The sequence below is a fragment of the Anolis carolinensis genome, unplaced genomic scaffold (assembly GCF_035594765.1).
Source record: "Anolis carolinensis isolate JA03-04 unplaced genomic scaffold, rAnoCar3.1.pri scaffold_10, whole genome shotgun sequence".
NCBI lineage: Eukaryota > Metazoa > Chordata > Lepidosauria > Squamata > Dactyloidae > Anolis > Anolis carolinensis.
In genome coordinates, this window is record NW_026943821.1 from 5,371,583 (window position 1) to 5,396,701 (window position 25,119).

The following is a 25,119-nucleotide window of genomic DNA, read 5'->3' on the forward strand; positions in this document are numbered from 1 at the left end:
AATATATGCAAGATTTAATTAAATCCTTGTAAAACCAGAGAGGCAGTAAATTTTTCAAATTTTATTACATAGTGTAATAGACCTCAGAGGGTGAATTTGGGATTTCTTCCAGAATGCTAGATATGTAATTAAGATTTGGCCTGTAATGAACAAATTGTTTTCAAAATACGGAGGTCTTATATTAATAGAGAGAGAGAGAGAGTGCAAAAGCCTTCGACAATACAAAATCCTTTCTTCATAATTAGATTCTATCCTGGGATTAGCAAAATTGTTTACTAAACACAGATGCCCTGTTTATTTTTTATATATATAAAGATTATCCAAATACTCTCAGCAACACTTATTTTGCAAGCAAATGATGGTATTAATTAACATATGGTTTAATATGGGAACATGGAAAACACAAGAATGGCCATCAGATTGGAAAAAAATGTATTCATATCCCCATACCAAAAAAGAGAAATGTTAAAGAATGCTCAAACTTTTGTACAGTGGCCCTTATTTCCCATGCCAGGAAGGTAATGCTCAAGATCCTGCAAGTTAGACTCCAGCAAGACATGGAGCGAGAGTTGCCAGATGGACAAGCTGGGTTTAGAAAAGGCAGAAGAACCAGAGACCAAATTGCCAATATCCGGATGCTGGATAATGGAGGAAGGCAGGGAGTTTCAGAAAAACATCTATTTCTGTTATTGACTATTCTAAAGCCAGGGTAGTTGTGTGTTTTCCGGGCTGTATGGCCATGTTCCAGAAGCATTCTCTCCTGACGTTTCGCCCACATCTATGGCAGGCATCCCCACAGGTTGTGAGATATACAGTAGAGTCTCACTTATCCAGCGTTCTGGATAATCCAAGCCATTTTTGTAGTCAATGTTTTCAATATATCGTGATATTTTGGTGCTAAATTCGTAAATACAGTAATTACAACATAACATTACTGCATATTAAACTACTTTTTCTGTCAAATTTGTTGTGTAACATGACATCTGTAATATTAATAATACTGATATTGGAATAATTAGGCTCGACCTCTTTGGAGTGGTTTTTGTGTTTGTGAATTATATAATCGGCAATGTTTATCCTCCTCTGAGGTGAAATACATAATTATGGGTACATACAGTAGAGTCTCACTTATCCAACATAAACGGGCCAGCAGAATGTTGGATAAGCGAATATGTTGGATAATAAGGAGGGATTAAGGAAAAGCCTATTAAACATCAAATTAGGTTATGATTTTACAAATTAAGCACCAAAACATCATGTTATACAACAAATTTGACAGAAAAAGTAGTTCAATACGCAGTAATGTTATGTTGTAATTACTGTATTTCTGAATTTAGCACCAAAATATCATGATGTATTGAAAACATTGACTACAAAAATGCATTGGATACTCCAGAAGCTTAGATAAGCGAGTGTTGGATAAGTGGGACTCTACTGTACATATATGTAATAATCCTAATAACAATGAAATGAGTAGCCTAGAGCTCCAATAAATGGCTTTTTGTATCACAGTGGCCTCATCTAGATAATATTTCTCTCTTTTTGAGGGAAAAAATGAATATACAGGACAAATACAGTAGAATCTCCTTATCCAACATAAACGAGCCAGCAGAATGTTGGATAAGCGAATATGTTGGATAATAAGGAGAGATTAAGGAAAAGCCTATTAAACATCAAATTAGGTTATGATTTTACAAATTAAGCACCAAAACATCATGTTATACAACAAATTTGACAGAAAAAGTAGTTCAATACGCAGTAATGTTATGTTGTAATTGCTGTATTTACGAATTTAGCACCAAAATATCACGATGTATAGAAAACATTTACTACAAAAATGAGTAGGATAATTCAGAACGTTGGATAAGTGAGACTCTACTGTATATGTAATAACCCTAATAACAATGAAATGAGTAGCCTAGAGCTCCAAGAAATGGCTTTTTGTATCACAGTAGCCTCATCTGAGGTAATATTTTTCCCTTTTTGAGGAAAAAAATGAATATACAGGACAAATAGTAGTAATATTAGCAATAATGATAATGAAGTAACTATGTCAAAGAGATAAGCAAACACTATATAGGTTCAAAACATAAACAGAGATGTGTCATGTAAAGGCCACAGAAATAGTCAGGCCTCTCTGAGTATAGAGCTATCTTCTTTCTATGTAAAAAAGATAAGCAAATACTATAAAGGTTCAAAACATAAAATGCACTATGTAATTTAGAGCATCATGTACATACATTATTACCTGAGAGTTAACAACAATGAAAATAATAAATACAATCAACTGTTGTAATCCACAGTAGTATCTTCTAGACTGTAATGTTTAAAAGAAATTGTAATTATCAAGGCTTAAATGTGGACCAAAGTCAAAACATATCAAGTAGTCTCCACTATTTAAACAGTTTCTGAAGACTCCAATTGGATTTGGCAACCAACATAATATAAACACATTCAACCTTTGCAAAATAATATTGGTTAATTATCATTAACCAGTCATTATCTATATATAAAAGAGTGATGGAATCCTGGCGACCGCCAAAACAACAAAACTAAACACCCCACTACCTCGAAAATTGACAACACAACCCCTCATCCACGCCTCTAGGTTGATACAACAAAAAGAAAAGAAAAATAAAGTCCTAATTAGAGGGAGATGAATAATTGTTTTTATCCAATTGCTGCCAGTTAGAAGGCTAAGCTCCGCCCACTTGGTCTCCTAGCAACCCACTCAGCCCAGGGGACAGGCAGAGTTAGGCCTCACTTAGGCCTCTTCCACACTGCCTATAAAATACAGATTATCAGATTTTAACAGGATTAGATGGCAGTGTAGACTCAAGGCTCTTCCACACAGCTATATAACCCATATAATATCTGCTTTAACTGGATTGTCTGGACTCCATACCTTTACCCTTTACCTTAACTACCACCAATTCCTCAATACTTTATTTCCCATACCACCATACTTCGCCACAGCAACGTGTGGCTGGGCACAGCTAGTCATTATCAATGAAGTAACTATCCCAGATTTTATAAAGACATGGCTTTTTGTGTTTTTGTACCTTTCGAGGGGACACTTCCCTGACTCTGAGGTAAAATAGTTAACAAGCCAATTTAGGCGGGAAACCCGCCACAAAGCGCTGCTATAACAGGCCACGCCCACCGCCACACAAGCCACGCCCACTTTTAAGCAACTATAGGACGTCAAAGGGCGCCCCGTCTCTCTTGGTTCCATCGGAGTAGATTTCGCAATGGATACCCATGACGACATCAAAGCTTCAGCCAATCCCAGGCTGGCGTTCACTTTTTTTTGTTCAACGGGAATTAAGGGGCGGGGCTTATCCCCAAAAAGGGGCGGGGGAAAAGAAAGAAAGGAGGCTGTCCAGCCCTGTGCCCGGCAGATCCCGCGTGGCGGCGGAAGGGAGCCTTTGGGTGGCTGAGCTGCAGCTGAAGCCACGTGGAAAACGGATCTTTGGCGTGGCTGGGTTCCCTGAGAGTCCCTGCTGGAATCCTGAGACAAAGAGAGACAGGTCTGCTGGGAGATCCATTGGGAAAGGGATCCATTGGAAAAGACAGTGAGACTGGGATCCTTTGAATTTCCACTCTTTGAAGAAAGACTAATTTTTGTCTTAAAGAATTACTTTTGAATCCAGTTTTCCAATTTGGGAGCAGATTTTCCTCCTGAAAATATATATAATTATAAAAAAAAAGAGCTACACATATATACATATATATATATAGTATATATATCTTTAGCTCTTTTTTTTAAAATTCCCATTGGAATTCAATTTGGAGGCCAGGTTTTTCTCTCTCTGAATGTTATTAATTGCCTTGGCTTTTGGAATTCCCTTTGAACCCAGTTTGAGGATAGATTTCCCTCTCTAGATAATCTCCATCCTATTTTGCCTTTGGATTTTTTAATTTTCCCTTTGGGGACAGACCGATTCTCCTCCCTTAAATTATATTTTTTTTCCTTGACTTTTGGGGTTCCAATTTTGGGGCAAGATTCTCCTCCCTGAAATTATCTTTCTGTTATTTTTAGGTGGGGAAAAGAAGCTTTTCCTCTGTAGATTTTCCACCCCAAATCACCTGCATCGTTTAAGTCTTTAGCTTTTGAAATTTAGGATTTTTCCTCCAGAAACACTTCCCATTGGATCCCATTTTGGGGGCAGATTCTCCTTCCCAAATTATCTTTTTTGCTTTTGACTTTTGGGGTTTAGACTCTCCTTAAATTATATTTTTGCCTTGACTTGGGATTCTAAAATTGGGGCAAGATTCTCCTCCCTTAAATTATCTTGTTGCCTTGGCTTTTAAAATTCCCATTAGATTTATATCCTGGTGCAGGCCTTTCTCCCTTTGAACCCCATTGTTATTTTTAAGTGGGGAAAAGAAGCTTTTCCTCTGCAGATTCTATTCTAAATTATCTTGCCTTGACTTATTGGGATCCCAATTTTGGGGAGTAGATTCTTCTCCCTTAAATTATCTTATTGCTTTGTTTTTTGTTTTTTTAAATCCCAGTTTGATTGACATCCCTGGTGCAGGCCTTTCTCCCAGAGGAATTCCCTTTGAACCCCATTGTTATTTTTAGTTGGGGAAAAGAAGCTTTTCTGTAGATTCTCCTCCCTTAAATTATCTTGTTGCCTTGACTTTGGGATTCCAGTTTTGGGGTTGAGATTCTCCTTAAATTATCTATTTTTCCTTGACATATTAGGATTCCAATTTTGGGGGTGAGATTCTCCTCCCTAAATCACCTTTTTGCCTTGACTTTGAATTGCACTCTGGACCGGGCCTTTCTCCCTGACCCATTCCCTCTGAACCCCATTTATTTTTAAGAAGAGGAGAAGCTTTTCCTTCTATTCCACCTTCCTCCCTGTATCTACATCTCTCACGAGCCCACCACCTGTTGCAGGGTCCCCTTTTTCTCTTGTGGCGATGGCGGTGGACCCTGCCCTTCCCTTCGAGGGTGCCAAAGCCCCTTCCTCCTCCAATGGGGCCGTATCCGATGGCCTTCCTCCTCCGGCCTCGCTTCGCCGGGGCTCCCCTTCTTGCACCCGCCGCCTGGGCCGCCTCCTGCGTGGCAACTTGCTGGTGGTGCTGACGGTGACCGGAGTGGTGCTGGGGGTGGCGCTGGGGCTGGGTGTGAGGAGCCTGGCCCCTACCCTGGGCCCCTCACAGCTGCCCCTCTTTGCCTTCCCCGGGGAGCTGCTCATCCGCCTCCTGAAGATGATCATCCTCCCACTGGTGGTCTGCAGCCTGGTGGCCGGGGCAGCCAGTCTGGACCCCGCAGCCCTGGGCAAGCTGGGCGGCTGGGCCATGCTCTTCTTCCTGCTGACCACCCTCCTGGCTTCTTCTGTCGGGGTGGCCCTGGCCTTCCTGATCCAGCCCGGAGAAGGGGCCGCGAACCCTGCCGCTCTGTCTGGGGGATACGCCGAGGACGTCCCTGAAGCCAAGGAGGTGGTGGACTCCTTCCTCGACCTCATACGGTGAGATACTGGCTAGTCAACACACATTGCGTTGCCTTTAATGCAGGTCTGGGCCAGCTTTGGCCCTCAGGGAGTTTTGGACTCCCATCATTCCTAACAGCCGGAGGACCAAAGCCGCAGGCCTGCTCAAGGGTATAGTTGGAGGAACATAGCTTTAGAGCAGGAGCTATAATTCTCAAGGCAAGAGTTGGGGCAATATGGCTTTACAGGAGGAAGTACAGTAGAGTCTCACTTATCCAAGCTAAACGGGCCGGCAGAAGCTTGGATAAGCGAATATGTTGGATAATAAGGAGGGATTAAGGAAAAGCCTATTAAACATCAAATTAGGTTATGATTTTACAAATTAAGCACCAAAACTTCATGTTATGCAACAAATTTGACAGAAAAAGCAATCCAATACACAGTAACGTTATGTAGTAATTACTGTATTTACTAATTTAGCACCAAAATATCACGATATATTGAAAACATTGACTACAAAAATGGCTTGGATTATCCAGAGGCTTGGATAAGCGAGGCTTGGATAAGTGAGACTCTACTGTATTGCTCTCACCTTCATCTACGCTGCTATATAATCCCTAACTTCCCTTTGTGACCCCATTTACACTCTATGGAGTCTCCGGTGGCCTAGGGGATTAAAGCCTTGTGACTTGAAGGTTGGGTTGCTGACCTGAAGGCTGCCAGGTTTGAATCCCACCCGGGGAGAGCACGGATGAGCTCCCTCTATCAGCTCCAGCTCCATGGGGGGACATGAGAGAAGCCTCCCACAAGGATGGTAAAACATCAGAACATCTGGCCGTCCCCTGGGCAACGTTCTTGCAGACAGCCAATTCTCTCAATCCAGAAACAACTCCAGAAACTACACTTCCATATAATCCAGTTCAAAGCACATAAACTACAGTGTAGATGGGGTCTCAGAGGCAAGCGAACATTTAAACTTGGTGAGAGATACAATTCTTAAGTCAGGAGAGCTGGGGGAACATTCATTTGGAAGGGGAACTATAACTCCCAGACAAGAAGTAGGGAGACATTGCTTTGGGAGTGAATTATAACTCCCAAAGGAGACTTAGGGAAACATTGCTTAGAAGGGAGATCTAATATAACCCCCAGAGAAGAGTTGGAAAGAGAACTGTAAATCTCAGAGCAGAGTTTGAAAAATAGTGCTAAGGGGGTTATTATATGTCCCAGAGTATAGTTATAAATCCCAGAGGAAAGTTGGAGAGGAATTGCTGGGGCAAATTATAATTCCCAGGGGAAACTATAACTCCCAAAAGAAAATTGCGGAGAAATGTGCCTTTGTAGGGGAACTATAACTCCCTGAATTGCCTTTTGGCAAACCTCAAAATCAGGGCTTTGTTGTAAAGGTGGCAGTCCTGTGTCATTTGACCTCCTACAGGTAAGAGCAAAAATTTGCCAGAGGCGCAAAGTAGTTGACCTATTGCTCATACAACAGGTTTGGGGAAATAGCTTGATAATCCAAATTCCACAGAACAGCAAAAACCTTTATGCTGTTACGGCCAGGGTTAGGAGGTCAACTATGACAAGATGGTTACAAGGCTGTGTTTTATTTTTTCAAAAACATATTGAACATTCATCCCTCCCTCTGATGCAGGTGGGAGCCACAGGTCCTTTTTGTCCCTTTTAGGCCACCATTCTGGAATAATTCAGCCCCAAATATATTTTTGGAGGACAAATATCACCCCTCTGTTTGGATACAGGTTGAGTATTCCTTATCTCAAATGCTTGGGACCAGAAGTGTGTTGGGTTTTGTAGGCTTTCTGCATTCCTATATTAACATAATAAGATACCTTAGGGATGGGACCCAAGTCAAATTTATGTTCTTAGACACATTGCCTGGAGTCCATTTTATACAATACTAGCTTGGGTACGCAATGCCCAGGTTATTTGAAAAGGGCATTGTTTGTTTTTGGATTTTAGGTAATACCAGTTTTGTCATATGTTACCCTGTTTCTTAGAAAAGAAAACTTCAGTATTTCCTGTTGTTTTTTATGAATGCTCCCATTAGAAAATGTTGTGGGTGAACTACAATTCCCCAAAATCTTGGGTCAATCCTCCTCAAACTTCCAACAGTATTCACAGTTGGCCATTTTGGGTCTGTGTGTTAAGTTTGGTCCAGATCCATTGTTGGCTGGTTTCAGTGCTCTCTGGATAAGGGTGAACTATAACTCCTGGATGTCAAGGTCAATCACCCCCAAACCCCGCCAGTATGCAAAGTTGGCTATGTTGGGTCTGTCAAAGACAGAACGCCACAAGATTCAAAGTAACAGAGTTTATTAGATTACAGAACTCAAAAATGCCCGTAAAAACACAAGGGCCAGGCAGTTTTTGCCTTTAGTAGCAAAAAGGGACAAAAGTAAATGTTCAAAAGATAAACCGGATTAAACCGGAGTTTAATCCGGGTAAAAACAAACTGCTTGCTTCAGCCTAGGTATTAACAGAACAAAAGCCAAGGAACAAAAGATACAAAGAATGCAACTAATTGGCAGCAGATTCCTCTCTGCTGCCAGCACTGTGCTTAGAGTAACTTGCGTCGCTCCCACACACACACAGTAGACAGGATCTCCAACACGAGCAATTCAGCCAAGGATTGCAGAAGTAGAGTAGACCAGTTCCGTTCCGTAGATCAAAGCCAGAAGCAGACGTTTGTAGTTTTTCCAAGTCCAAGAAGGGGGGAAGACAAGCCGTGGTCAGTTCAGTCCGGGTTCTCAAAGCAGGAGATGGCGTCCGTCAGAAAGACGACGGAAGGTCAAGCTAATAAGAGTAAGCACAGGTTTGCACAAACAAATGCCCACACAATCCCTCCCGCCGTCTGACCTTGGATTCCAATCAACTTACGTCTCAGCACAGGAAAGCACACAAGTCTTCAGGGAAGCGTCCCACACACACACGGATCCCAAGCGTTTGCCCAGATTACCTTGCCCGACGCAATTTGCAATTGCTCCCAAGCCCCATTTTATGCCAGTTACAAATCTTCATCACTGTCAGCTGTCCTCCTTAACCCGGGCGTTTCCTCATCACTTTCCTCGTCAGAGCTGGAACACCTCTGACTACGCCCAACAGCATCTCCAGCTGTGGATCCCGTCCCATCCCTCCAGCTAAGCCATGGGTCTAATCCTGAAGGTCCCCATTCATCTTCTGTCCCATCATGGCCAGTGGCACCCAATTCCTCCCTTACCCGAGTCCAATCCATCTCATCCTCCTCTGAGCTAACCAGCCCCTCCTCCATTCTCTCCGTAAACCCTTCGAAAGATTCTTCGTCAGATGGTGCTGCAAATATGTCTCGCAGTCTTTTTCTCTCTCGCTCCTCGAGAGTATCTGACTCCCGAGGAGTCTTACGCCCACGTCTGTCAGTAACAGAGCCATGAGGCTCAATCATAACACTATCCCCTCTCACAAAGGCCTCCTCCCCCGATGGCGGAGAAGTGGCAGTGATACCCTCCGCTATAGCACCACGATGACTAGAGGTATCAAGTTTCAACAGTGAACGATGAAAGACTGGATGGACCTTTAAACTAGACGGTAAACGCAAACGAAACGCAACGGAAGAAATCTTTTTAACGATAGGAAAGGGACCCAAATACCGAGGCGCAAACTTTCCCCCAGCCTGTTTAATATGTTTGGAAGATAACCACACCAAATCCCCTTCTTCCAACTCCTCCCCTGCCTGCCTGTGGCGGTCAGCCTGAGTCTTCTGCGTTGCCTTAGCTTCCAGCAGTAAGCGACGGGCAACATCATGCAATGCAGCCATTTCCGTAGAGCGGTACACAGGGTCCGAAGAGACCACATTGGTCGACGGCGCCACACCTCCCCGTGGGTGAAAACCATAAGTTAGCTCAAACGGCGTATGCTGACTAGATGTGTGCACCGCATTGTTGTAAGCAAATTCCGCCACCGGTAGCCACTTCACCCAAGCCGTGGGTTGGTCTAAACAAAAACAACGCAGATATTGCTCTAAGAGCCCATTAACCCGTTCCGACTGTCCATCCGTTTGCGGATGGAAAGCTGAAGAAACGTTTAACTTAGTCCCCAAACACTCATGGAAATGTTTCCAAAAGCGTGACACAAATTGCGGAGCCCTATCTGAAATAATCACCTCGGGTGCTCCGTGCAAACGATAGATGTGCTTAGTAAATAGTAAGGCCAACGTAGGGGCCGCCGGAATGGTTGAACAAGGAATAAAATGAGCCAGTTTACTAAATAAATCCACCACCACCCAAATACAAGTATAACCCCCAGACTTAGGCAAATCTGAAATGAAATCCATGGAAATGATTTGCCATGGCCTGTCCGGAACAGGTAAAGACGACAACAACCCTCTAGGGCGCCCAACAGGCGTCTTACTCTGCTGGCAAACGGCGCAGCTGTCACAAAAGCGCAGAATGTCTTGCCGCATCTTTGGCCACCAATAGCTCCTGGTAATGAGCTGCACGGTCTTGAATCTGCCAAAGTGCCCAGCCATGGGTTCGTCATGGTGGGCTCTAATCACCTCCAACCTGAGGGTCCCTACTGGTACGTAGACCTGCCCCCTGCGTACCAATACTCCGTCTTGATCTTGTAGATGCGGCAGTATGGTACGGTTACCTGCTGAGAGCAGCATCAGTTGCTCCTGTGTCCACACATCATCCCTCTGAGCCGCAAGGATCTGGTCATGTAACCCGAGCTCATTATCTACAACACACAGAGAGGCAGTAGGCAAGATGGTCTGACATACAACCTGCTCATTGGTCTTAAACTCCGGCTTGCGGGATAAAGCATCGGCCCGCAAGTTTGCCTTCCCCTCTACGAACTGCACCTTGAAGTTAAACCTGGAGAAAAACAAAGCCCATCGGATTTGACGCTGGTTTAACTTCTTTGCTGTTTCTTGCGCAGAAGCTGCGTCAAAGGTACCGTGAGCTTTGCAAAATTCGGAATAAACTCCCGGTAGTAATTAGCAAAACCTAAGAACCTTTGTACATCCTTCTTAGTTTTCAGCTCCTGCCATGAGTTGACGGCGTCAACCTTATGTGGGTCCATTTTAAGTTCCCTACCTGACACTACATGACCTAGGAACTCCACTTCAGGCACATGAAAGACGCATTTGGAAGCCTTGGCGAAAAGCCCATTAGCCCGCAGTCGGTGCAGAACCTGCTTGACATGTTGACGATGTTCTTTCTCGTCCTTAGAAAAAATCAAGATATCATCCAAATAAATCACTAAAAATTGGTCAATTAGGTCCCTGAACACATCGTTCATGAACCTCTGGAAGACCGCAGGAGCATTACAAAGCCCAAAAGGCATGACTCGGAACTCGTGGCATCCGAAACACGTGTTAAATGCCGTCTTCCATTCATCCCCTTCCCGTATACGGATTAGGTTATAGGCCCCCCGCAGGTCAAGCTTGGTAAAGACCTTAGCCCCTTGCACCCTTGATAACAGTTCCGAGATTAAAGGGAGCGGGTACCTATCCCGAATGGTGTATTTGTTTAGGATCCGATAGTCGCAGACCAACCTAAGTTCCCCAGTCTTTTTGGCTACAAAGAATACTGGTGCCGCAGTTGGAGAACTAGATGGGCGAATAAACCCCTTGGCTAAATTTTCATCTAAAAACTCCCGCAAAGCTTGCCTTTCCGGTACAGTCAAGGCATACAGCCTCCCTGCTGGCAGTTTCGCACCTTCTGCCAGCTTGATGGCGCAATCATATGGCCTGTGCGGTGGTAATTTGTCCGCTTCTCTTTTACAAAATACATCAGAGAACTCCCCATACTCAGCAGGCACTCCCTCCATATCAGCATGAGTAACGTTTAAAGTGCAACAATCCTGCCTCTTTAAGATCACTTTACGTGTTGCCCAATCCACTTGTGGGTTTACTACAGCTAGCCAATCCATCCCCAGGATCACATCATATCTAGGCAAGCTCGTAATATCCCACACAAACGTTCCCGTTACTCCCTGCACCTCCCACGTTACTGCTGAGGTTTCCTGGTTAACCACCCCAGTCTCCAGCAGTCTCCCATCTGCTCCCTCCACCCACACGTCGCATGCCTTGCGCACTCTAGGAATGCCATGCTTCTTAGCAAACTCAATATCTATATAGGAGACCGTAGCTCCTGAGTCCAGCAGTGCCAGAGTAGAAACAAGTTCCCTTCCCCCAACAGATAATGTAATGGGTACGAAAACATGCTTCCTCCCCTCAGTTGACTGCTTGAGGAGCCCTAATGCGTTGGACTCACGTCGCACTAGGGCTGGCCTTTTCCCGAAAGCTGGGAAGGTTTCACATTACAATTTTTGGCAAAATGCCCAGCATTCCCACAGTACAAACACAAGCCCAGCTGCCTCCTACGGCTCTTTTCCTCAGTAGACAGTTTTTTAAAGACCCCAAGCTCCATGGGCTCTTCCCCCATCACCACAGGTGCCCTGGTTACATGCATGGGTGGCGCACACATTGCTTTTGAGTGTTTACGAGCCTCGAACCTTGCGTCTAAACGCAGCACCTTAGCTACTAAGGCGTCCCAGCTTTCAGCCGGCTCCAAGCGTGCTAATTCATCCTGGAGCATATCACTTAACCCGGCAGTAAATAAAAGCATGAATGCATTTTCCCCCCAATCCAGCTGGTGGCGATACAGGTTAAACTTATTTAAGTAATCCAAAACAGTCCCCTTTCCCTGTTTCAACCGATACAGAGCCCACCCAGCGTTCTCCGTGCGGAGAGGATCCCCAAAAGTATCAGTTAACAACTTTTTGAAATTATTCAAATTGTCCTTGACTGGGTCATTTCCCAAAATTAAATTAGTGGCCCATTGTCCTGCGGGACCGGTCAACAAACTCAAAATAAAAGCCACCTTACTAGTGTCAGTAGGAAAAGCATGAACACTGAGCTGTGAAAAATAAAGCTCCACTTGTGCCAAAAAGGTTGGCAACTTGCACCTGGTTCCGTCAAAGCGTTCAGGAGTCAAAACATGTCCTTTCACAGCAAAAGCTGTTTGGCTTACGGTAAAGGCCGTTTGCAATTGGTCTACTTTGGCTCTTAACTCATCCATCGTCTTCCTGACGGGTTTATTGCTGCAATAAACTTTTTATGGGCGTCGGGCAATCTGTCAAAGACAGAACGCCACAAGATTCAAAGTAACAGAGTTTATTAGATTACAGAACTCAAAAATGCCCGTAAAAACACAAGGGCCAGGCAGTTTTTGCCTTTAGTAGCAAAAAGGGACAAAAGTAAATGTTCAAAAGATAAACCGGATTAAACCGGAGTTTAATCCGGGTAAAAACAAACTGCTTGCTTCAGCCTAGGTATTAACAGAACAAAAGCCAAGGAACAAAAGATACAAAGAATGCAACTAATTGGCAGCAGATTCCTCTCTGCTGCCAGCACTGTGCTTAGAGTAACTTGCGTCGCTCCCACACACACACAGTAGACAGGATCTCCAACACGAGCAATTCAGCCAAGGATTGCAGAAGTAGAGTAGACCAGTTCCGTTCCGTAGATCAAAGCCAGAAGCAGACGTTTGTAGTTTTTCCAAGTCCAAGAAGGGGGGAAGACAAGCCGTGGTCAGTTCAGTCCGGGTTCTCAAAGCAGGAGATGGCGTCCGTCAGAAAGACGACGGAAGGTCAAGCTAATAAGAGTAAGCACAGGTTTGCACAAACAAATGCCCACACAATCCCTCCCGCCGTCTGACCTTGGATTCCAATCAACTTACGTCTCAGCACAGGAAAGCACACAAGTCTTCAGGGAAGCGTCCCACACACACACGGATCCCAAGCGTTTGCCCAGATTACCTTGCCCGACGCAATTTGCTATTGCTCCCAAGCCCCATTTTATGCCAGTTACAAATCTTCATCACTGTCAGCTGTCCTCCTTAACCCGGGCGTTTCCTCATCACTTTCCTCGTCAGAGCTGGAACACCTCTGACTACGCCCAACAGCATCTCCAGCTGTGGATCCCGTCCCATCCCTCCAGCTAAGCCATGGGTCTAATCCTGAAGGTCCCCATTCATCTTCTGTCCCATCATGGCCAGTGGCACCCAATTCCTCCCTTACCCGAGTCCAATCCATCTCATCCTCCTCTGAGCTAACCAGCCCCTCCTCCATTCTCTCCGTAAACCCTTCGAAAGATTCTTCGTCAGATGGTGCTGCAAATATGTCTCGCAGTCTTTTTCTCTCTCGCTCCTCGAGAGTATCTGACTCCCGAGGAGTCTTACGCCCACGTCTGTCAGTAACAGAGCCATGAGGCTCAATCATAACAGGGTCTGTGTGCCAAGTTAGTTCCAGGTCCTTCATTGTTAGTGGTGAGAGTGCTCTTAGATTGCAGGTGAACTATATATCCCAATCCTTACAACTCCTATAAATCATGGTGAATTCTTCCCAAACCTCTCTTGTATGTTCAGTTCCTGTGTGCCAAAGAAACGAATAAGAAAGCATTAAGGTCAAGGCAGTGGGCGGAGTCATGCAAATTCTACACCAATGGAGAGAGAAAGGAACCCTGGAATACTCGCTGTAACCTGCAATGTCAGTGGCTCCACAGCACTGGGTTAAAGCTATTTGTGGAGGCTGGGGGCTGTCTGTGCAAGCCAGGCATGAGCAAACTTTGGCCCTCCAGGTGTTTTGGACTCCCAACTCCCACAATTCCTAACAGCTGGTTTGGCTGCGAGTTGGAGCTCAAAACACCTGGAGGGCCGAAGTTTGCCCATGCCTGGTATAAGCAGACACCTCCGCCACATACACATTTTCACATACATTTTCACTTTTATTATGTGTATAGATAGATTTCAAATACGTTCGTGCATGATATCAAAGTTTGTGTCAGTTGAACCATCAGAAAGCAAAGGGGTCACTAGTCTCATGTAAACAATGTCCGATTTTGGAGTATTTTTGGATCATTTCAGGATCAAGGATGCACAACCTGTCGTCTTAACCACTTGTTCCATAATTGTAGTTTCTGTATCATCTGATAGACTATAATCCAGATCGATGTTGCTCTCAAGATAGAAAATGAGGTGCTTTATTTTGTGAATAGTCTGGTTGGATCTGGAAATGCTTTCTTGTTAAAGAAGTTTGCTATTTACATTGTGTAGGCTTTTTTTCCCCTCTGTCTGCCAATGGTGGTACGGAATGTTCTTTGACGTTGTCCCACCCCTTTCCTGGCAATTACTGACACCCTTCCCAAAAGAAGAGGAGGAAAATCTGGGACTCAAGTGTCCCAAAATGAAAAATCCCAGAATGCATTGGGATTGGAATGCTTTGAATATTAAACAAGGGATGGATTAAGTGTTTGAATCCTCACTCATCCCATTGCAAACCCGAAAGTCATGTTTTCATCTCCTTGAAGGGTGAAATCTGGACATTAAAAAAATCCCCAGGGTATTGTGATGATTTGAGTGTTGGTCTGAAGCCCAGGATTCACATTCTGGAAACCCACTGCTCAACTTTGGTTAAGTAATATACTCTCAGGTTCAAAGGAGGGCAACCTGAGGAAATATTGCCAAGAAAAGGGAGGAAACGGTTCCCCTTAAGTTGGAGTGAATTTGAAGGCAAACACATCAACTTATTGGGATTACTGAATCTTTTTTTTTTTTTTGATGAATCGAAAGTTCTTTATGATGCCGGATTGAAATTCCAAAGGCCTTGGCAGAATGCTGCTGTTTTCTTTACCAATATTTTGGAATGTTTGGGTTGCCAGATGTTTTGAATCACCGAATAACAACCAAAGTGACTGGGGCTTTTTTGAAGTACTGTAGTCAAAATTGTTGTAGACTACATTTTAGATGACGTGGCTGATGGGGATTACACTATGTAACAGAATTTGAAGAACATTCTGTTCCTGTTTTGAAAGTGTTATTCCTCTTTAATTGTGTGGTGCCTAATTTGGAAGTAGTTCTACTCCAGAAACTTCATTTTTGTGGCTGCCACAAGGCTTTCATGGCCAGAATCAAAAGGTGGTTGTGTGTTTTCTGGGCTGTATGGCCATGTTCCAGAAGGATTCTCTCCTGACGTATCGCCCTCACAATATATCTTTGCCTGCCATAGATGTGGGTGAAACGTCAGGAGAGAATACAACAACCCTATGTTAAATTTGCTGAGACTCTATGAGATATTCATTCATTGAAAAACTATAGCAAAATGTGCTATAGCAGGATGTCCTATAAAAACAAAGTTCTGGCAGTTTTATAAAACTTTTTTTTCCATGTATTTATGATAGAACCGATTAGGAAATGGCATTTAAAACCCAGGAACAAAAATTGTGTTACATAGTGTTATAGGAGAAATCTGTTTCCAAGCTGTGATCAGGACAAAGTGGCATTAGTTTGTGGATACTCTCTTTTTATGCATCAGCTTTGTAGCTAATCTCAAAAGTAGAATGGTCTCCGAACAAAACGGTCTCCCGCTGTTGAAGCTGCCACTGTGAAATTAATTAATGCCATTTCAGAGCCCATTGTGCTTCCATCTGTCCTGGCAATGAGGTGGCAATTTGGTCAGTGGACAATTGCCGAGGGAAGAGAATGGAGGAGGCACGGTCTCATTTGTGCATCATTTTGGGCTTCAGATGAGTGACCTCACATTGCCTGCCTTTCAGCACATTAAAGGACAGACTTTCTTTGCTATGAGCTATATGGCTACCAGACCTTGGGTTATAACTCCCAGCATTCTTGGCCATTGGCTGTGTTGATGATGTTTGATAGGATATGTAATCCCATTCCATAGCTTGCGCCGCTGCCATGTGAGGTGAGGTCTGTTCTGGTTTATACATAAAAAACATTGGAATCCAAGTGTTTCTGCAGGCAACGAGTGATTTGAAACTTGCCCAGGCATTGCCTTGAGCCACAGGATTCCAAAAAGGGTTTAGCAATGGAGATGGCAAGAACCGGTTTGCTCACACGCCCTTTGGATGCGTGTGCCCAGCCTTGGATCTGTGGCAAGCTCTCTTTGAAGAAGGATAGCTTGAGGTTAAGGGTGCAGCTGGTAGGGATGTGATCTTTTAGAAGCATAAAAAGGGAGTGAGGACTGGGGCTTGTCCAGATCCCGGCTGACCCTGAAGTTTCTCAAGGTGCCTATTAAAATAAAACTTGAAGTTTGCAGAGCTTGCAAATTCAGTGGAGACTTCTTTTCCCCATGATAATAACTCTTTCAGGAGTTGATTTCCCTTCCCAGAGTAGATTTCACTTTCTTCTTGCTGCCCCAGCACCATTATTTAAAAAATAATGGTTTGAAAGTGTTATTTCTTGTTTAATTTTGTGCAGTCATTACTTTGAAAGTAGTTGTTCTACTCCAAAAACTTAATTTTTGTGGCTGCCACAAACTGTTGCATTGGTTGAGACTTGATGGTGATAGTCATTGGGGAAAAAAGCAAAATATGCAATAGCAGGATGTCCCTCCTGCAGAAACAAAGTTTTTGCAGTTTAATAAACTTTTCCTATGTTTTTATAATAGAACCAACCAGGAAATTATATTTATATAATCATGTTATATAATTATAAATATTTATATAATCATGTTACAGTGTTATCATTATCATCTTGACATAGCTCAGTGCTCTGGAGTAATGGGAGTTGTGGTTTTACAAAGTCCCAGCAACTCACAAAACTGCAATTTGCAGGATTCAATGTCACTGAGCTATAGAAGTTCAAGCGCATTATATCACACTGCATTGATCCTATAGTTTCGCCTTGCAGCTTTGGTGCAGTTCCTGACTTTCTTGCAGTATTTTCTCCCTTGCAGCCCTAAACTCAACTCAAAGGAAGGCGAGGGCTACTACGATTAATTGTGCAGTCCTTACTTTGAAAGTAGTTGTTCTACTCCAGAAACTTTTTTTTTTGTGGCTGGCACAAACTATGTTGAATAGGTTGAGATTCAATGAGATATTCATTGAAAAACTAGAGCAAAATGTGCTGCAGGATGTCCTTCCCACAGCAACAAAGTTTTTGTAGTTTCATAAACTTTCCCCATGTTTTTATGATAGAACCAATTAGGAAATGACATTTATAACCCAGGAACAAAAAGTGTTATGGAAGCAAAGCTTCCGCTATTTTCTCTATAGTCTTTCCAGAGTGGGGTGCTTGCGTAAGGAGTAAAACTGTGTTCCTCATTAACATGATGGCACTGTATCTCTGATGGGAATCTCTGACGCAACTCCAAAGCCACAGTGCTCTGGATTCCTGAAAAGTTTCTGACGTCACCTCCTCCCCTTGTGTTATCTTAGGATATTTCCAGTGGCCCCTTTTATCTCTCCTCTGCAGCACATATTTCACAAATACCAAAATCCTTCTTCTTTGCTGATTTTGCTCCCCAATACCAACACAAAAAAAATGTTGCATCCTGCATTTATTAACTAGCTCCACATTTATGCGCCGATCAACCTTAGCAGCCCCTTGCCTCCTTTTTTGCATTGGTTGAGCTTGCAGTTTTATCAGACTTGAGGAGCATTGAAATTGCTTGCCTTCGCTGAGTCAACTGCCTCATCCTAGTTGGATCGGCTCCAATTGAGTGATACATGAGCTCTTGAACAGAGGAAGATATTTCCTAGCCGGCCCTATGCTACTTCAATGCCTCCAGCTGAGAGAAGTCATGCAATTCCAGTTATTACGATGGTTGCATTTGACTGCTTTCCTAAGCCCATGTCTTAAGCCCAGCGAAAAGCAAACGTGTCGATTCCAACTTCCTGCTCATTTTGCTGTGTTTCTTTCCTGTTGGCATACCTCCGTTGACAAAGACACTATTTTTTTTAGAATATCATCTTATGCCTCTAGTTTCCTTTTTTTCTCCTTGTCCTTTCTCTAGTTTGTTAACAGCCTTGACATAAGGAAGGATGACGAAGGGCTGTGGAGAAACAGATTTAATGCTTGTAGCGACAATGAAAAATAAATTGTTCTGGGAGACGTAGTCCTAAAGGTATCATTACCTCAGTTCTACCTGTACTAGATCAAATTACCTTGCTTCTGGTAAGTTGTGTTGATCATCTTTTGGATGGCATATGCCAGAATTGTGGAGCATGTGCTTCAAAAGGCAATTTGTCTCAACTCTAGTTCTTTCTGGTGAGCTGAATTGATTGCCAATTGGTTGTTACTTACGTCGTCTTCTTTCTGTTTTAATGATAAAAGCCTTATCTTGCTCACAGTCTCTTTTGACAAGGTAGATATACAATAATCAAAAGACTTTCTTTCTGGGGTTTTCCCCTTTTCTTGTACGAATTGATCTGTAGTCCAGTGGACCAAAGACTATAAGCTAGTGTTTCAAAGAATGTGCTTATAAGTTAAGAAATATTATTCTAGGGTTCTAGCTTCTAGAATCCTTATCACAGACCCAGGGAACTGTACAATACATAAAAACTCCAACCATCACCCAAGTCAAAAAAAGAAGCACAATTAAAGCTCTGGCAGACCGTGCAAAAACAATCTGTAAACCCCACCTTCTCCAAGGTGAACCACCTAAACTGGGCTCTCCAGGCCAATGGAGACTCCACCACAGACATCAGAAGAGCTGCAAGATCAAGAACAAGCCACGAGAGCAAAGACAAAGATCCTCCCAGAGGAAAAGTGCTCTTAGCATACATCTAGGGAACCACTGACCGCATAAGGAAGCTAATGAACAAACACAACCTACAAACTATAGACCCACTAAGAAAATCCAACAAATACTATGTTCAACAAAGGACAAGAGGGATCCTTTCACCTCTGCAGGAGTCTACCATATACCATGCAGTTGTGGACAAGTCTAAAGAGGGACCACCAAATGTATCATTGCCCAGAAACGAATCAAGGGACATGAAAGGCACTGCAGACTAACTCGGCCATAGCAGAGCACTTGTGGAACCAACCAGGACACAGCATATTATTGGAGAACACAGAGATGCTGGACCACTCTAACAATTCACCATGTCAGACTACACAGAGAAGCCACTGAAAAGGAGGAAACAATGAAAATGAACAAAATCTGGCTGCCAGAATTTTTAAAAACACTCTAAAATCAGGACAGTAAATAAAGAACAACACTCTGAAAACAGGGAATTCCAAAGAAGAAACCATCAGGGCCAGCTAACACCTCCCAACAAAGGATTCCCCGGGCAGGAAGCAGCCAGGCCTTGAAGCGGCAAGGGCATTAAATGCTAACCAAGGTAATTAATTACAACATTCACACTTGCCTCCAACAGACAAGAGTTCTTTACCCAACTCCGGACCTTCCACAGATATATTAACATCTCTTACCTAGCTTCAGTATACCTCACAACCTCTGAGGATGCCTGCCATAGATGTGGGCAAAACGTCAGAAAAGATTGCTTCTGGAACACAGACATACAGCACAGAAAACTCACAACAACCCAATGTGCTTGTAAGTTAAGACATATTATTCTGAGACTCTTAACTTCTAGATCCCTTTTCTTCTCACAGACCCATGGAACTGTAAACCTCTTTGCAGCATACAAAAAGCTATTTATCCCCCAAGGTCTGCTACAGCAAGGTCACCAATATACTTTGACAAGCCGGCTGAATGAATTGTTTCCTTTCTTCTTTCCGACCAGACAGGTCATTACCACAAGATCCATCTCTGTTTGACGCACACAAGAGAGCCTTTGTGTGGGTTGTTGTTCAAAATTGGTCAAAATTTCCCAGTTTTGGTTCGCAGGGAACATGAATCATCGTAAGAGCTGACACTGAAACATCTGTTGTTTGGAGGAAAAAGAGGCAGAGATAACTTTGTATATATGGCTTTTGGGAGCGTTTCTAGTGAATTGACATTTCAAACCCAAATTCTGCTGCAGTTGAGAAAGGGACACGCAGCTGCAACATTTCAGAGTTTTATTTTTTCCTCTCTGTGTGTTTCCTTGACTCGGAAGGCGGTTCAAGGAGGGTGTTGCCGCCCGTAGTCGTCTGATGCAACATGCGCCGGGTATTGAGTTTACACACCAGCCCCTTTTTCTCCTCCTCTTAAGCCGCCTTGTGGAAGCTAAGTAAGAGTTCATCCAGGCTGCAGAACAAGGCTCATTTGAGGGCTGAGAAAGAAAATATTTCAAATGCCTCAATGCTGGCTGAAAATTATGCTCACAGAAATCTATAGAGGTTTTTTTTTTGGCAGAAATACCCCTAAATAAGTGCTTCCCCCATACATTTCTTCATGTATATATATCAGGAGTCCCCAAACTAAGGCCCGGGGGCCGGATGCGCGCCCTCCAAGGTCATTTACTTGGCCCCCGTCTTCAGTTTTATAATATAATATTTTTATATCAGTTTTAATAATATAATATATTGTATATACATATAATATTGATAATATTATGTTATACAATATAATACTAATAACAATACCATATAATAATATTAATTATATGTTATATATTGCATACAATATTACAGTATAGTGGTATAGTTCAGTATAGTAATATATAATGCTAATATTGTGCTATGCTAATAATATAATATATTGTATGTACATACAGCTGCTTTGAGCCCCCTTTGTGGTGAGAAGGGTGGGATATAAATGTAGTAAATAAATGCAGTAAATAAATAGTTTTAGTCTTAGGCTTGGCCAAAGTCTGAAATGACTTGAAGGCACACAACAACAACAACCCTAATTAACTTGAATATCTCATTGGCCAGAAGCAGGCCCACATTTTTCATTGAAATCCTGATAGGTTTATGTTGGTTAAAATTGTTTTCATTTTAAAATATTGTATTGTTCTTTCATTGTTGTTATTGCTGTTTTGCACTACAAAAAATAAGACATGTGCAGTGTGCATAGGAATTTGTTCGTTGTTTTTTTTTCAAATGATAATTCGGCCCCTCAACAGTCTGAAGGATTGTGAACCGGCCCTCTGCTTAAAAGGTTTGAGGACCCCTGATATATATCAATGTATTCCTTTCTCCCATATAGATTGGCAGCTCTTGTGCTAGGGATAGGGTTGTATAGAAAAGGTGATATGAATATCGTATTTCTTCCAATTGTAAGACGCCATTGATTGTAGATGCACCCTCGTTTCAGTAGCATCAACAAATATACGTAAGGTTTTGGAAAATGGCATTCATAACCTTTTGGAAAAAACACCTTTTGGAGACCATAACTTTTACAAAGCATGACCTTTCAGAGAATAGGACCAACATGACTGTCAAAATCTTTCATTTTGCCTAGCTGATAAAGCTCTTTTTTGTGGGATTTAATTTGTTGGACAGCCAATACGGCAACCTCAAATGTCTTCTGCAGCTGCGGATAAAACCATGTTGTGTCTGAAGTGAACCTAGTCTTAAAACATTTCCAGGGTTTCTCAGCCTTGAACATCTGGATCAAAGATAAACATAGCCAACAGATGAAGCAAGTGTGAATGAAGCCTTTGCTGCTGGGGCTACTTAAACGGAGACTCATTTTTTTGGAGGCTTTTAAAGAGAGGCTGGATGGCCATCTGTCGGGTGTGCTTGGATTGTGCTGTCTGTGTGGCAGAAGGGTTGGATTACACAGCCCTTGGGGGCTCTTCCAGCTCTTGGATTCTGTTTAAGGGTCTTAAAACTGAGCATTTACCCTGGTGGCGCAGTGTGTTAAAGCGCTGAGCTGCTGAACTTGCAGACCAAAAGGTCCCAGGTTCAAATCCCGGGAGCGGAGTGAGCGCCTGCTGTTAGCTCCAGCTTCTGCCAACCTAGCAGTTCAAAAACATGCAAATGTGAGTAGATCAATAGATACCACTCCAGTAGGAAGGTAATGGCGCTCTATGCAGTCATGCCGGCCACATGACCTTGGAGGTGTCTATGGACAATGCCAGCTCTTCGGCTTAGAAATGGAGATGGACTTAATGTCAGGGGAAACCTTTAACTTTACCTACCATTGCTTTATATGTATGTGCCTTCAAGTTGCTTATTGACTTAGGCTAGGAATATTTGGAGGTAGTTTTGCCAATTCCTTCCCCTAAAATGCACCCTGCAGCAGCTGGGATTTGTTGCTGGTCTCCCATCTGAGTACTAAACAGGGCTGACCCCTGCTTAGATTCCCAGAATGGATAGGACCTAATGGTTTAGGATTGCTGGAGTGAAAACTACTTTTAATGGCTATGTCGAAGACTAGGACACAGCAATGGGTGCAGATTGCAGGAAAAAAGATTCCACCTAAGCATTAGGAAGAACTTTTTGGTGGTTATTATTATTATTATTATTATTTAATACATTTATATCCCGCCCTTCTCACCCCGAAGGGGACTCAGAGCGGCTTACAAATTAAATTTACATACAATGTTATATTATTAGCATAGCACAATACTGGCAAAAAATTACTATATTGTACTATATCAATATATTGTAATATTATTAATATTGCATGTAATATATAATATATAATTAACATTATTATATTGTATTACAAAATAATATTAATATTATATGCATACACAATATATTATATATTATTGTAATTATTATATACAGTATTATATAATATATTATATAATATAATCTATATATATAAAAGAGTGATGGCATCACGGCGACCCACAAAACAACAAAACTACAGGCCCCCCAACCTCAAAATTTGACGACACAACCCATCATCCACGCCTCTAGGTTGATACAACAAAAAGAAAAGAAAAATAAAGTCCTAATTAGAGAGAGAGGAATAATTGCTTTTATCCAATTGCTATCAGTTAGAAGGCTAAGCTCCTCCAACTTGGTCTCCTAGCAACCCAATAAAAATAATAAAAAACACTAAAAATAATTAAAAACACTAAAAAATTAATACAATAAAATACCATAATAACAAAAAATATCTAAAAATTATACAAGAAAATAATAAAATATAAAATAAAATATAATAAATAAAAAGATAACTTACAATAAAATTAATTTAAAAATACAAATAACGTCAAATAAACATTACACAACAATTTTTAACCAATACCACCACCACTTTGCCACAGCAACGTGTGGCCGGGCACAGCTAGTATTATATATTATTGTAGGTAAAAGGTAAAGGTTTCCTCTGACGTTACGTCCAGTCATGTCTGACTCTGGGGGTTGGGGCTCATCTCCATTTCTAAGCCGAAGAGCTGGCGTTGTCCGTAGACACCTCCAAGGTCATGTGGCCATTGGCATGACTGCATGGTTAGAGCTGTTTGGGAGTAGAATATGCTGCGGCCTTGGAGTCCGGTGGTGTGTCCTCTGGAAGCTGAATGGCCACCTGTTGGGAAGGTTTGGATTGTGTCTCCCTTCATGTCGGGGTTGAACTGGATGGCCCTTGGGATCTCTTCCAACTATAGCATCCTATGAATTCAACGAGGTAAGCAGCAACATGGGGGGTAATGGAAGTAAACATTGCCCCCCTTAAAATAGCACACACTTTTTATAAGAGGCAGGGAACGGAGTTAGCACTGAGCATCCTTCTTCCTGGGCAAATAAAGCTCCTCTCTGGATGGCAGCCAGACGGTCATTTGCCGCCTGCAAAGCTAAGGCTTTAATCTTGTTTGTGCTGCCCCATCCATCCCCTGAATGGAATGAAAGAGGGGGAATTAGGGCCGGGGAAAAGCCCTACAAGCCAAGGGTAAGCCTGATACCTGATCTTGCCAGGAGTTTGGCTAGTAGAGAAAGTTATTCTTGGCTGAGGCTCGAGTGTCTTCTAGAACAGCAGCTCCCAACTTTTTTTTGGCCACGGAACCCTAACTCTGTCCCTGATTTGTTGAATCCAAATATATATTCGGGATCATTTTACACTCATTCAGATGTGTCTCCCAATTTCTTCTGTAACGTCTGAGTAAATCTTCCTCTTGGTATTTTAGATAACGTCCTAATGTCCCAAATATCTCAATAGAAATGCGAAATCAGCATGAAAAATCGCTCTGGTTATAAAATACTAGCTGTGCCCGGCCACGCATTGCTGTGGCGAAGTACGGTGGTATGGGAAATAAAGTATTGAGGAATTGGTGGTAGTTAAGGTAAAGGTGTGGATTCCAGATAATCCAGTTAAAGCAGATAAAATAAGATTATATGGGTTATATAGCTGTGTGGAAGGGCCTTGAGTCTACACTGCCATCTAATCCAGTTAAAATATGATAATCTGTATTTTATAGGCAGTGTGGAAGAGGCCTAAGTGAGGCCTAACTCTGCCTGTCCCCTGGGAGAGAGGGTTGCTAGGAGACCAAGTAGGCGGAGCTTAGCCTTCTAACTGGCAGCAATTGGATAAAAACAATTATTGCTCTCCCTCTAATTAGGACTTTATTTTTCTTTTTGTTGTATTAACCTAGAGGTGTGGATGATGGGTTGTGTTGTCAATTTTCGTGGTTGTGGGGTTTTTAGTTTTGTTGTTTTGGCGGTCGCCAGGATTCCATCACTCGTTTATATATATAGACTGAAATGTGTAGACAGTAAGTGCTAGGACTGCTGGGAGTTGCTATCCAATAACATTGGGTCTGTTCACTCAGTGCATGTTTCTAGTTTCATGGCACTATTTTATGTAATCCTGGGGTTTGCAGTTTGAGGGGTTATTCAGGGTCTTTAGTCATAGATTCTCAATATTCACCAAAATGCAAATCCCAGAATTGCCTTGGATGTAGGCAATTATAATAGAATCAAAGGGCTGAACCCTTGGATGTTTGCATGATGCCCAAAATAACCGTTTGTTTGTGATGAGGATGATTAAGCTTTTCCTTCTAAGCAAAGTTCTCGTAAACTGGGGAAAAGAG

General features: G+C 42.6%; 1 protein-coding gene across 1 annotated transcript in view; it reads left to right on the plus strand.

The window, feature by feature from the left end:
* Positions 1 to 3,376: 3,376 nt before the first annotated feature.
* The window catches only part of slc1a5 (solute carrier family 1 member 5), a 53,878-nt gene continuing 32,135 nt past the window's right edge, over positions 3,377 to 25,119 (plus strand). The window contains exon 1 of the mRNA XM_008121532.3: positions 3,377 to 5,483. Coding sequence (XP_008119739.1) covers positions 4,933 to 5,483 — 551 coding nt within the window. The 5' untranslated portion in view covers positions 3,377 to 4,932. The remainder of the gene's footprint in view (positions 5,484 to 25,119) is intronic.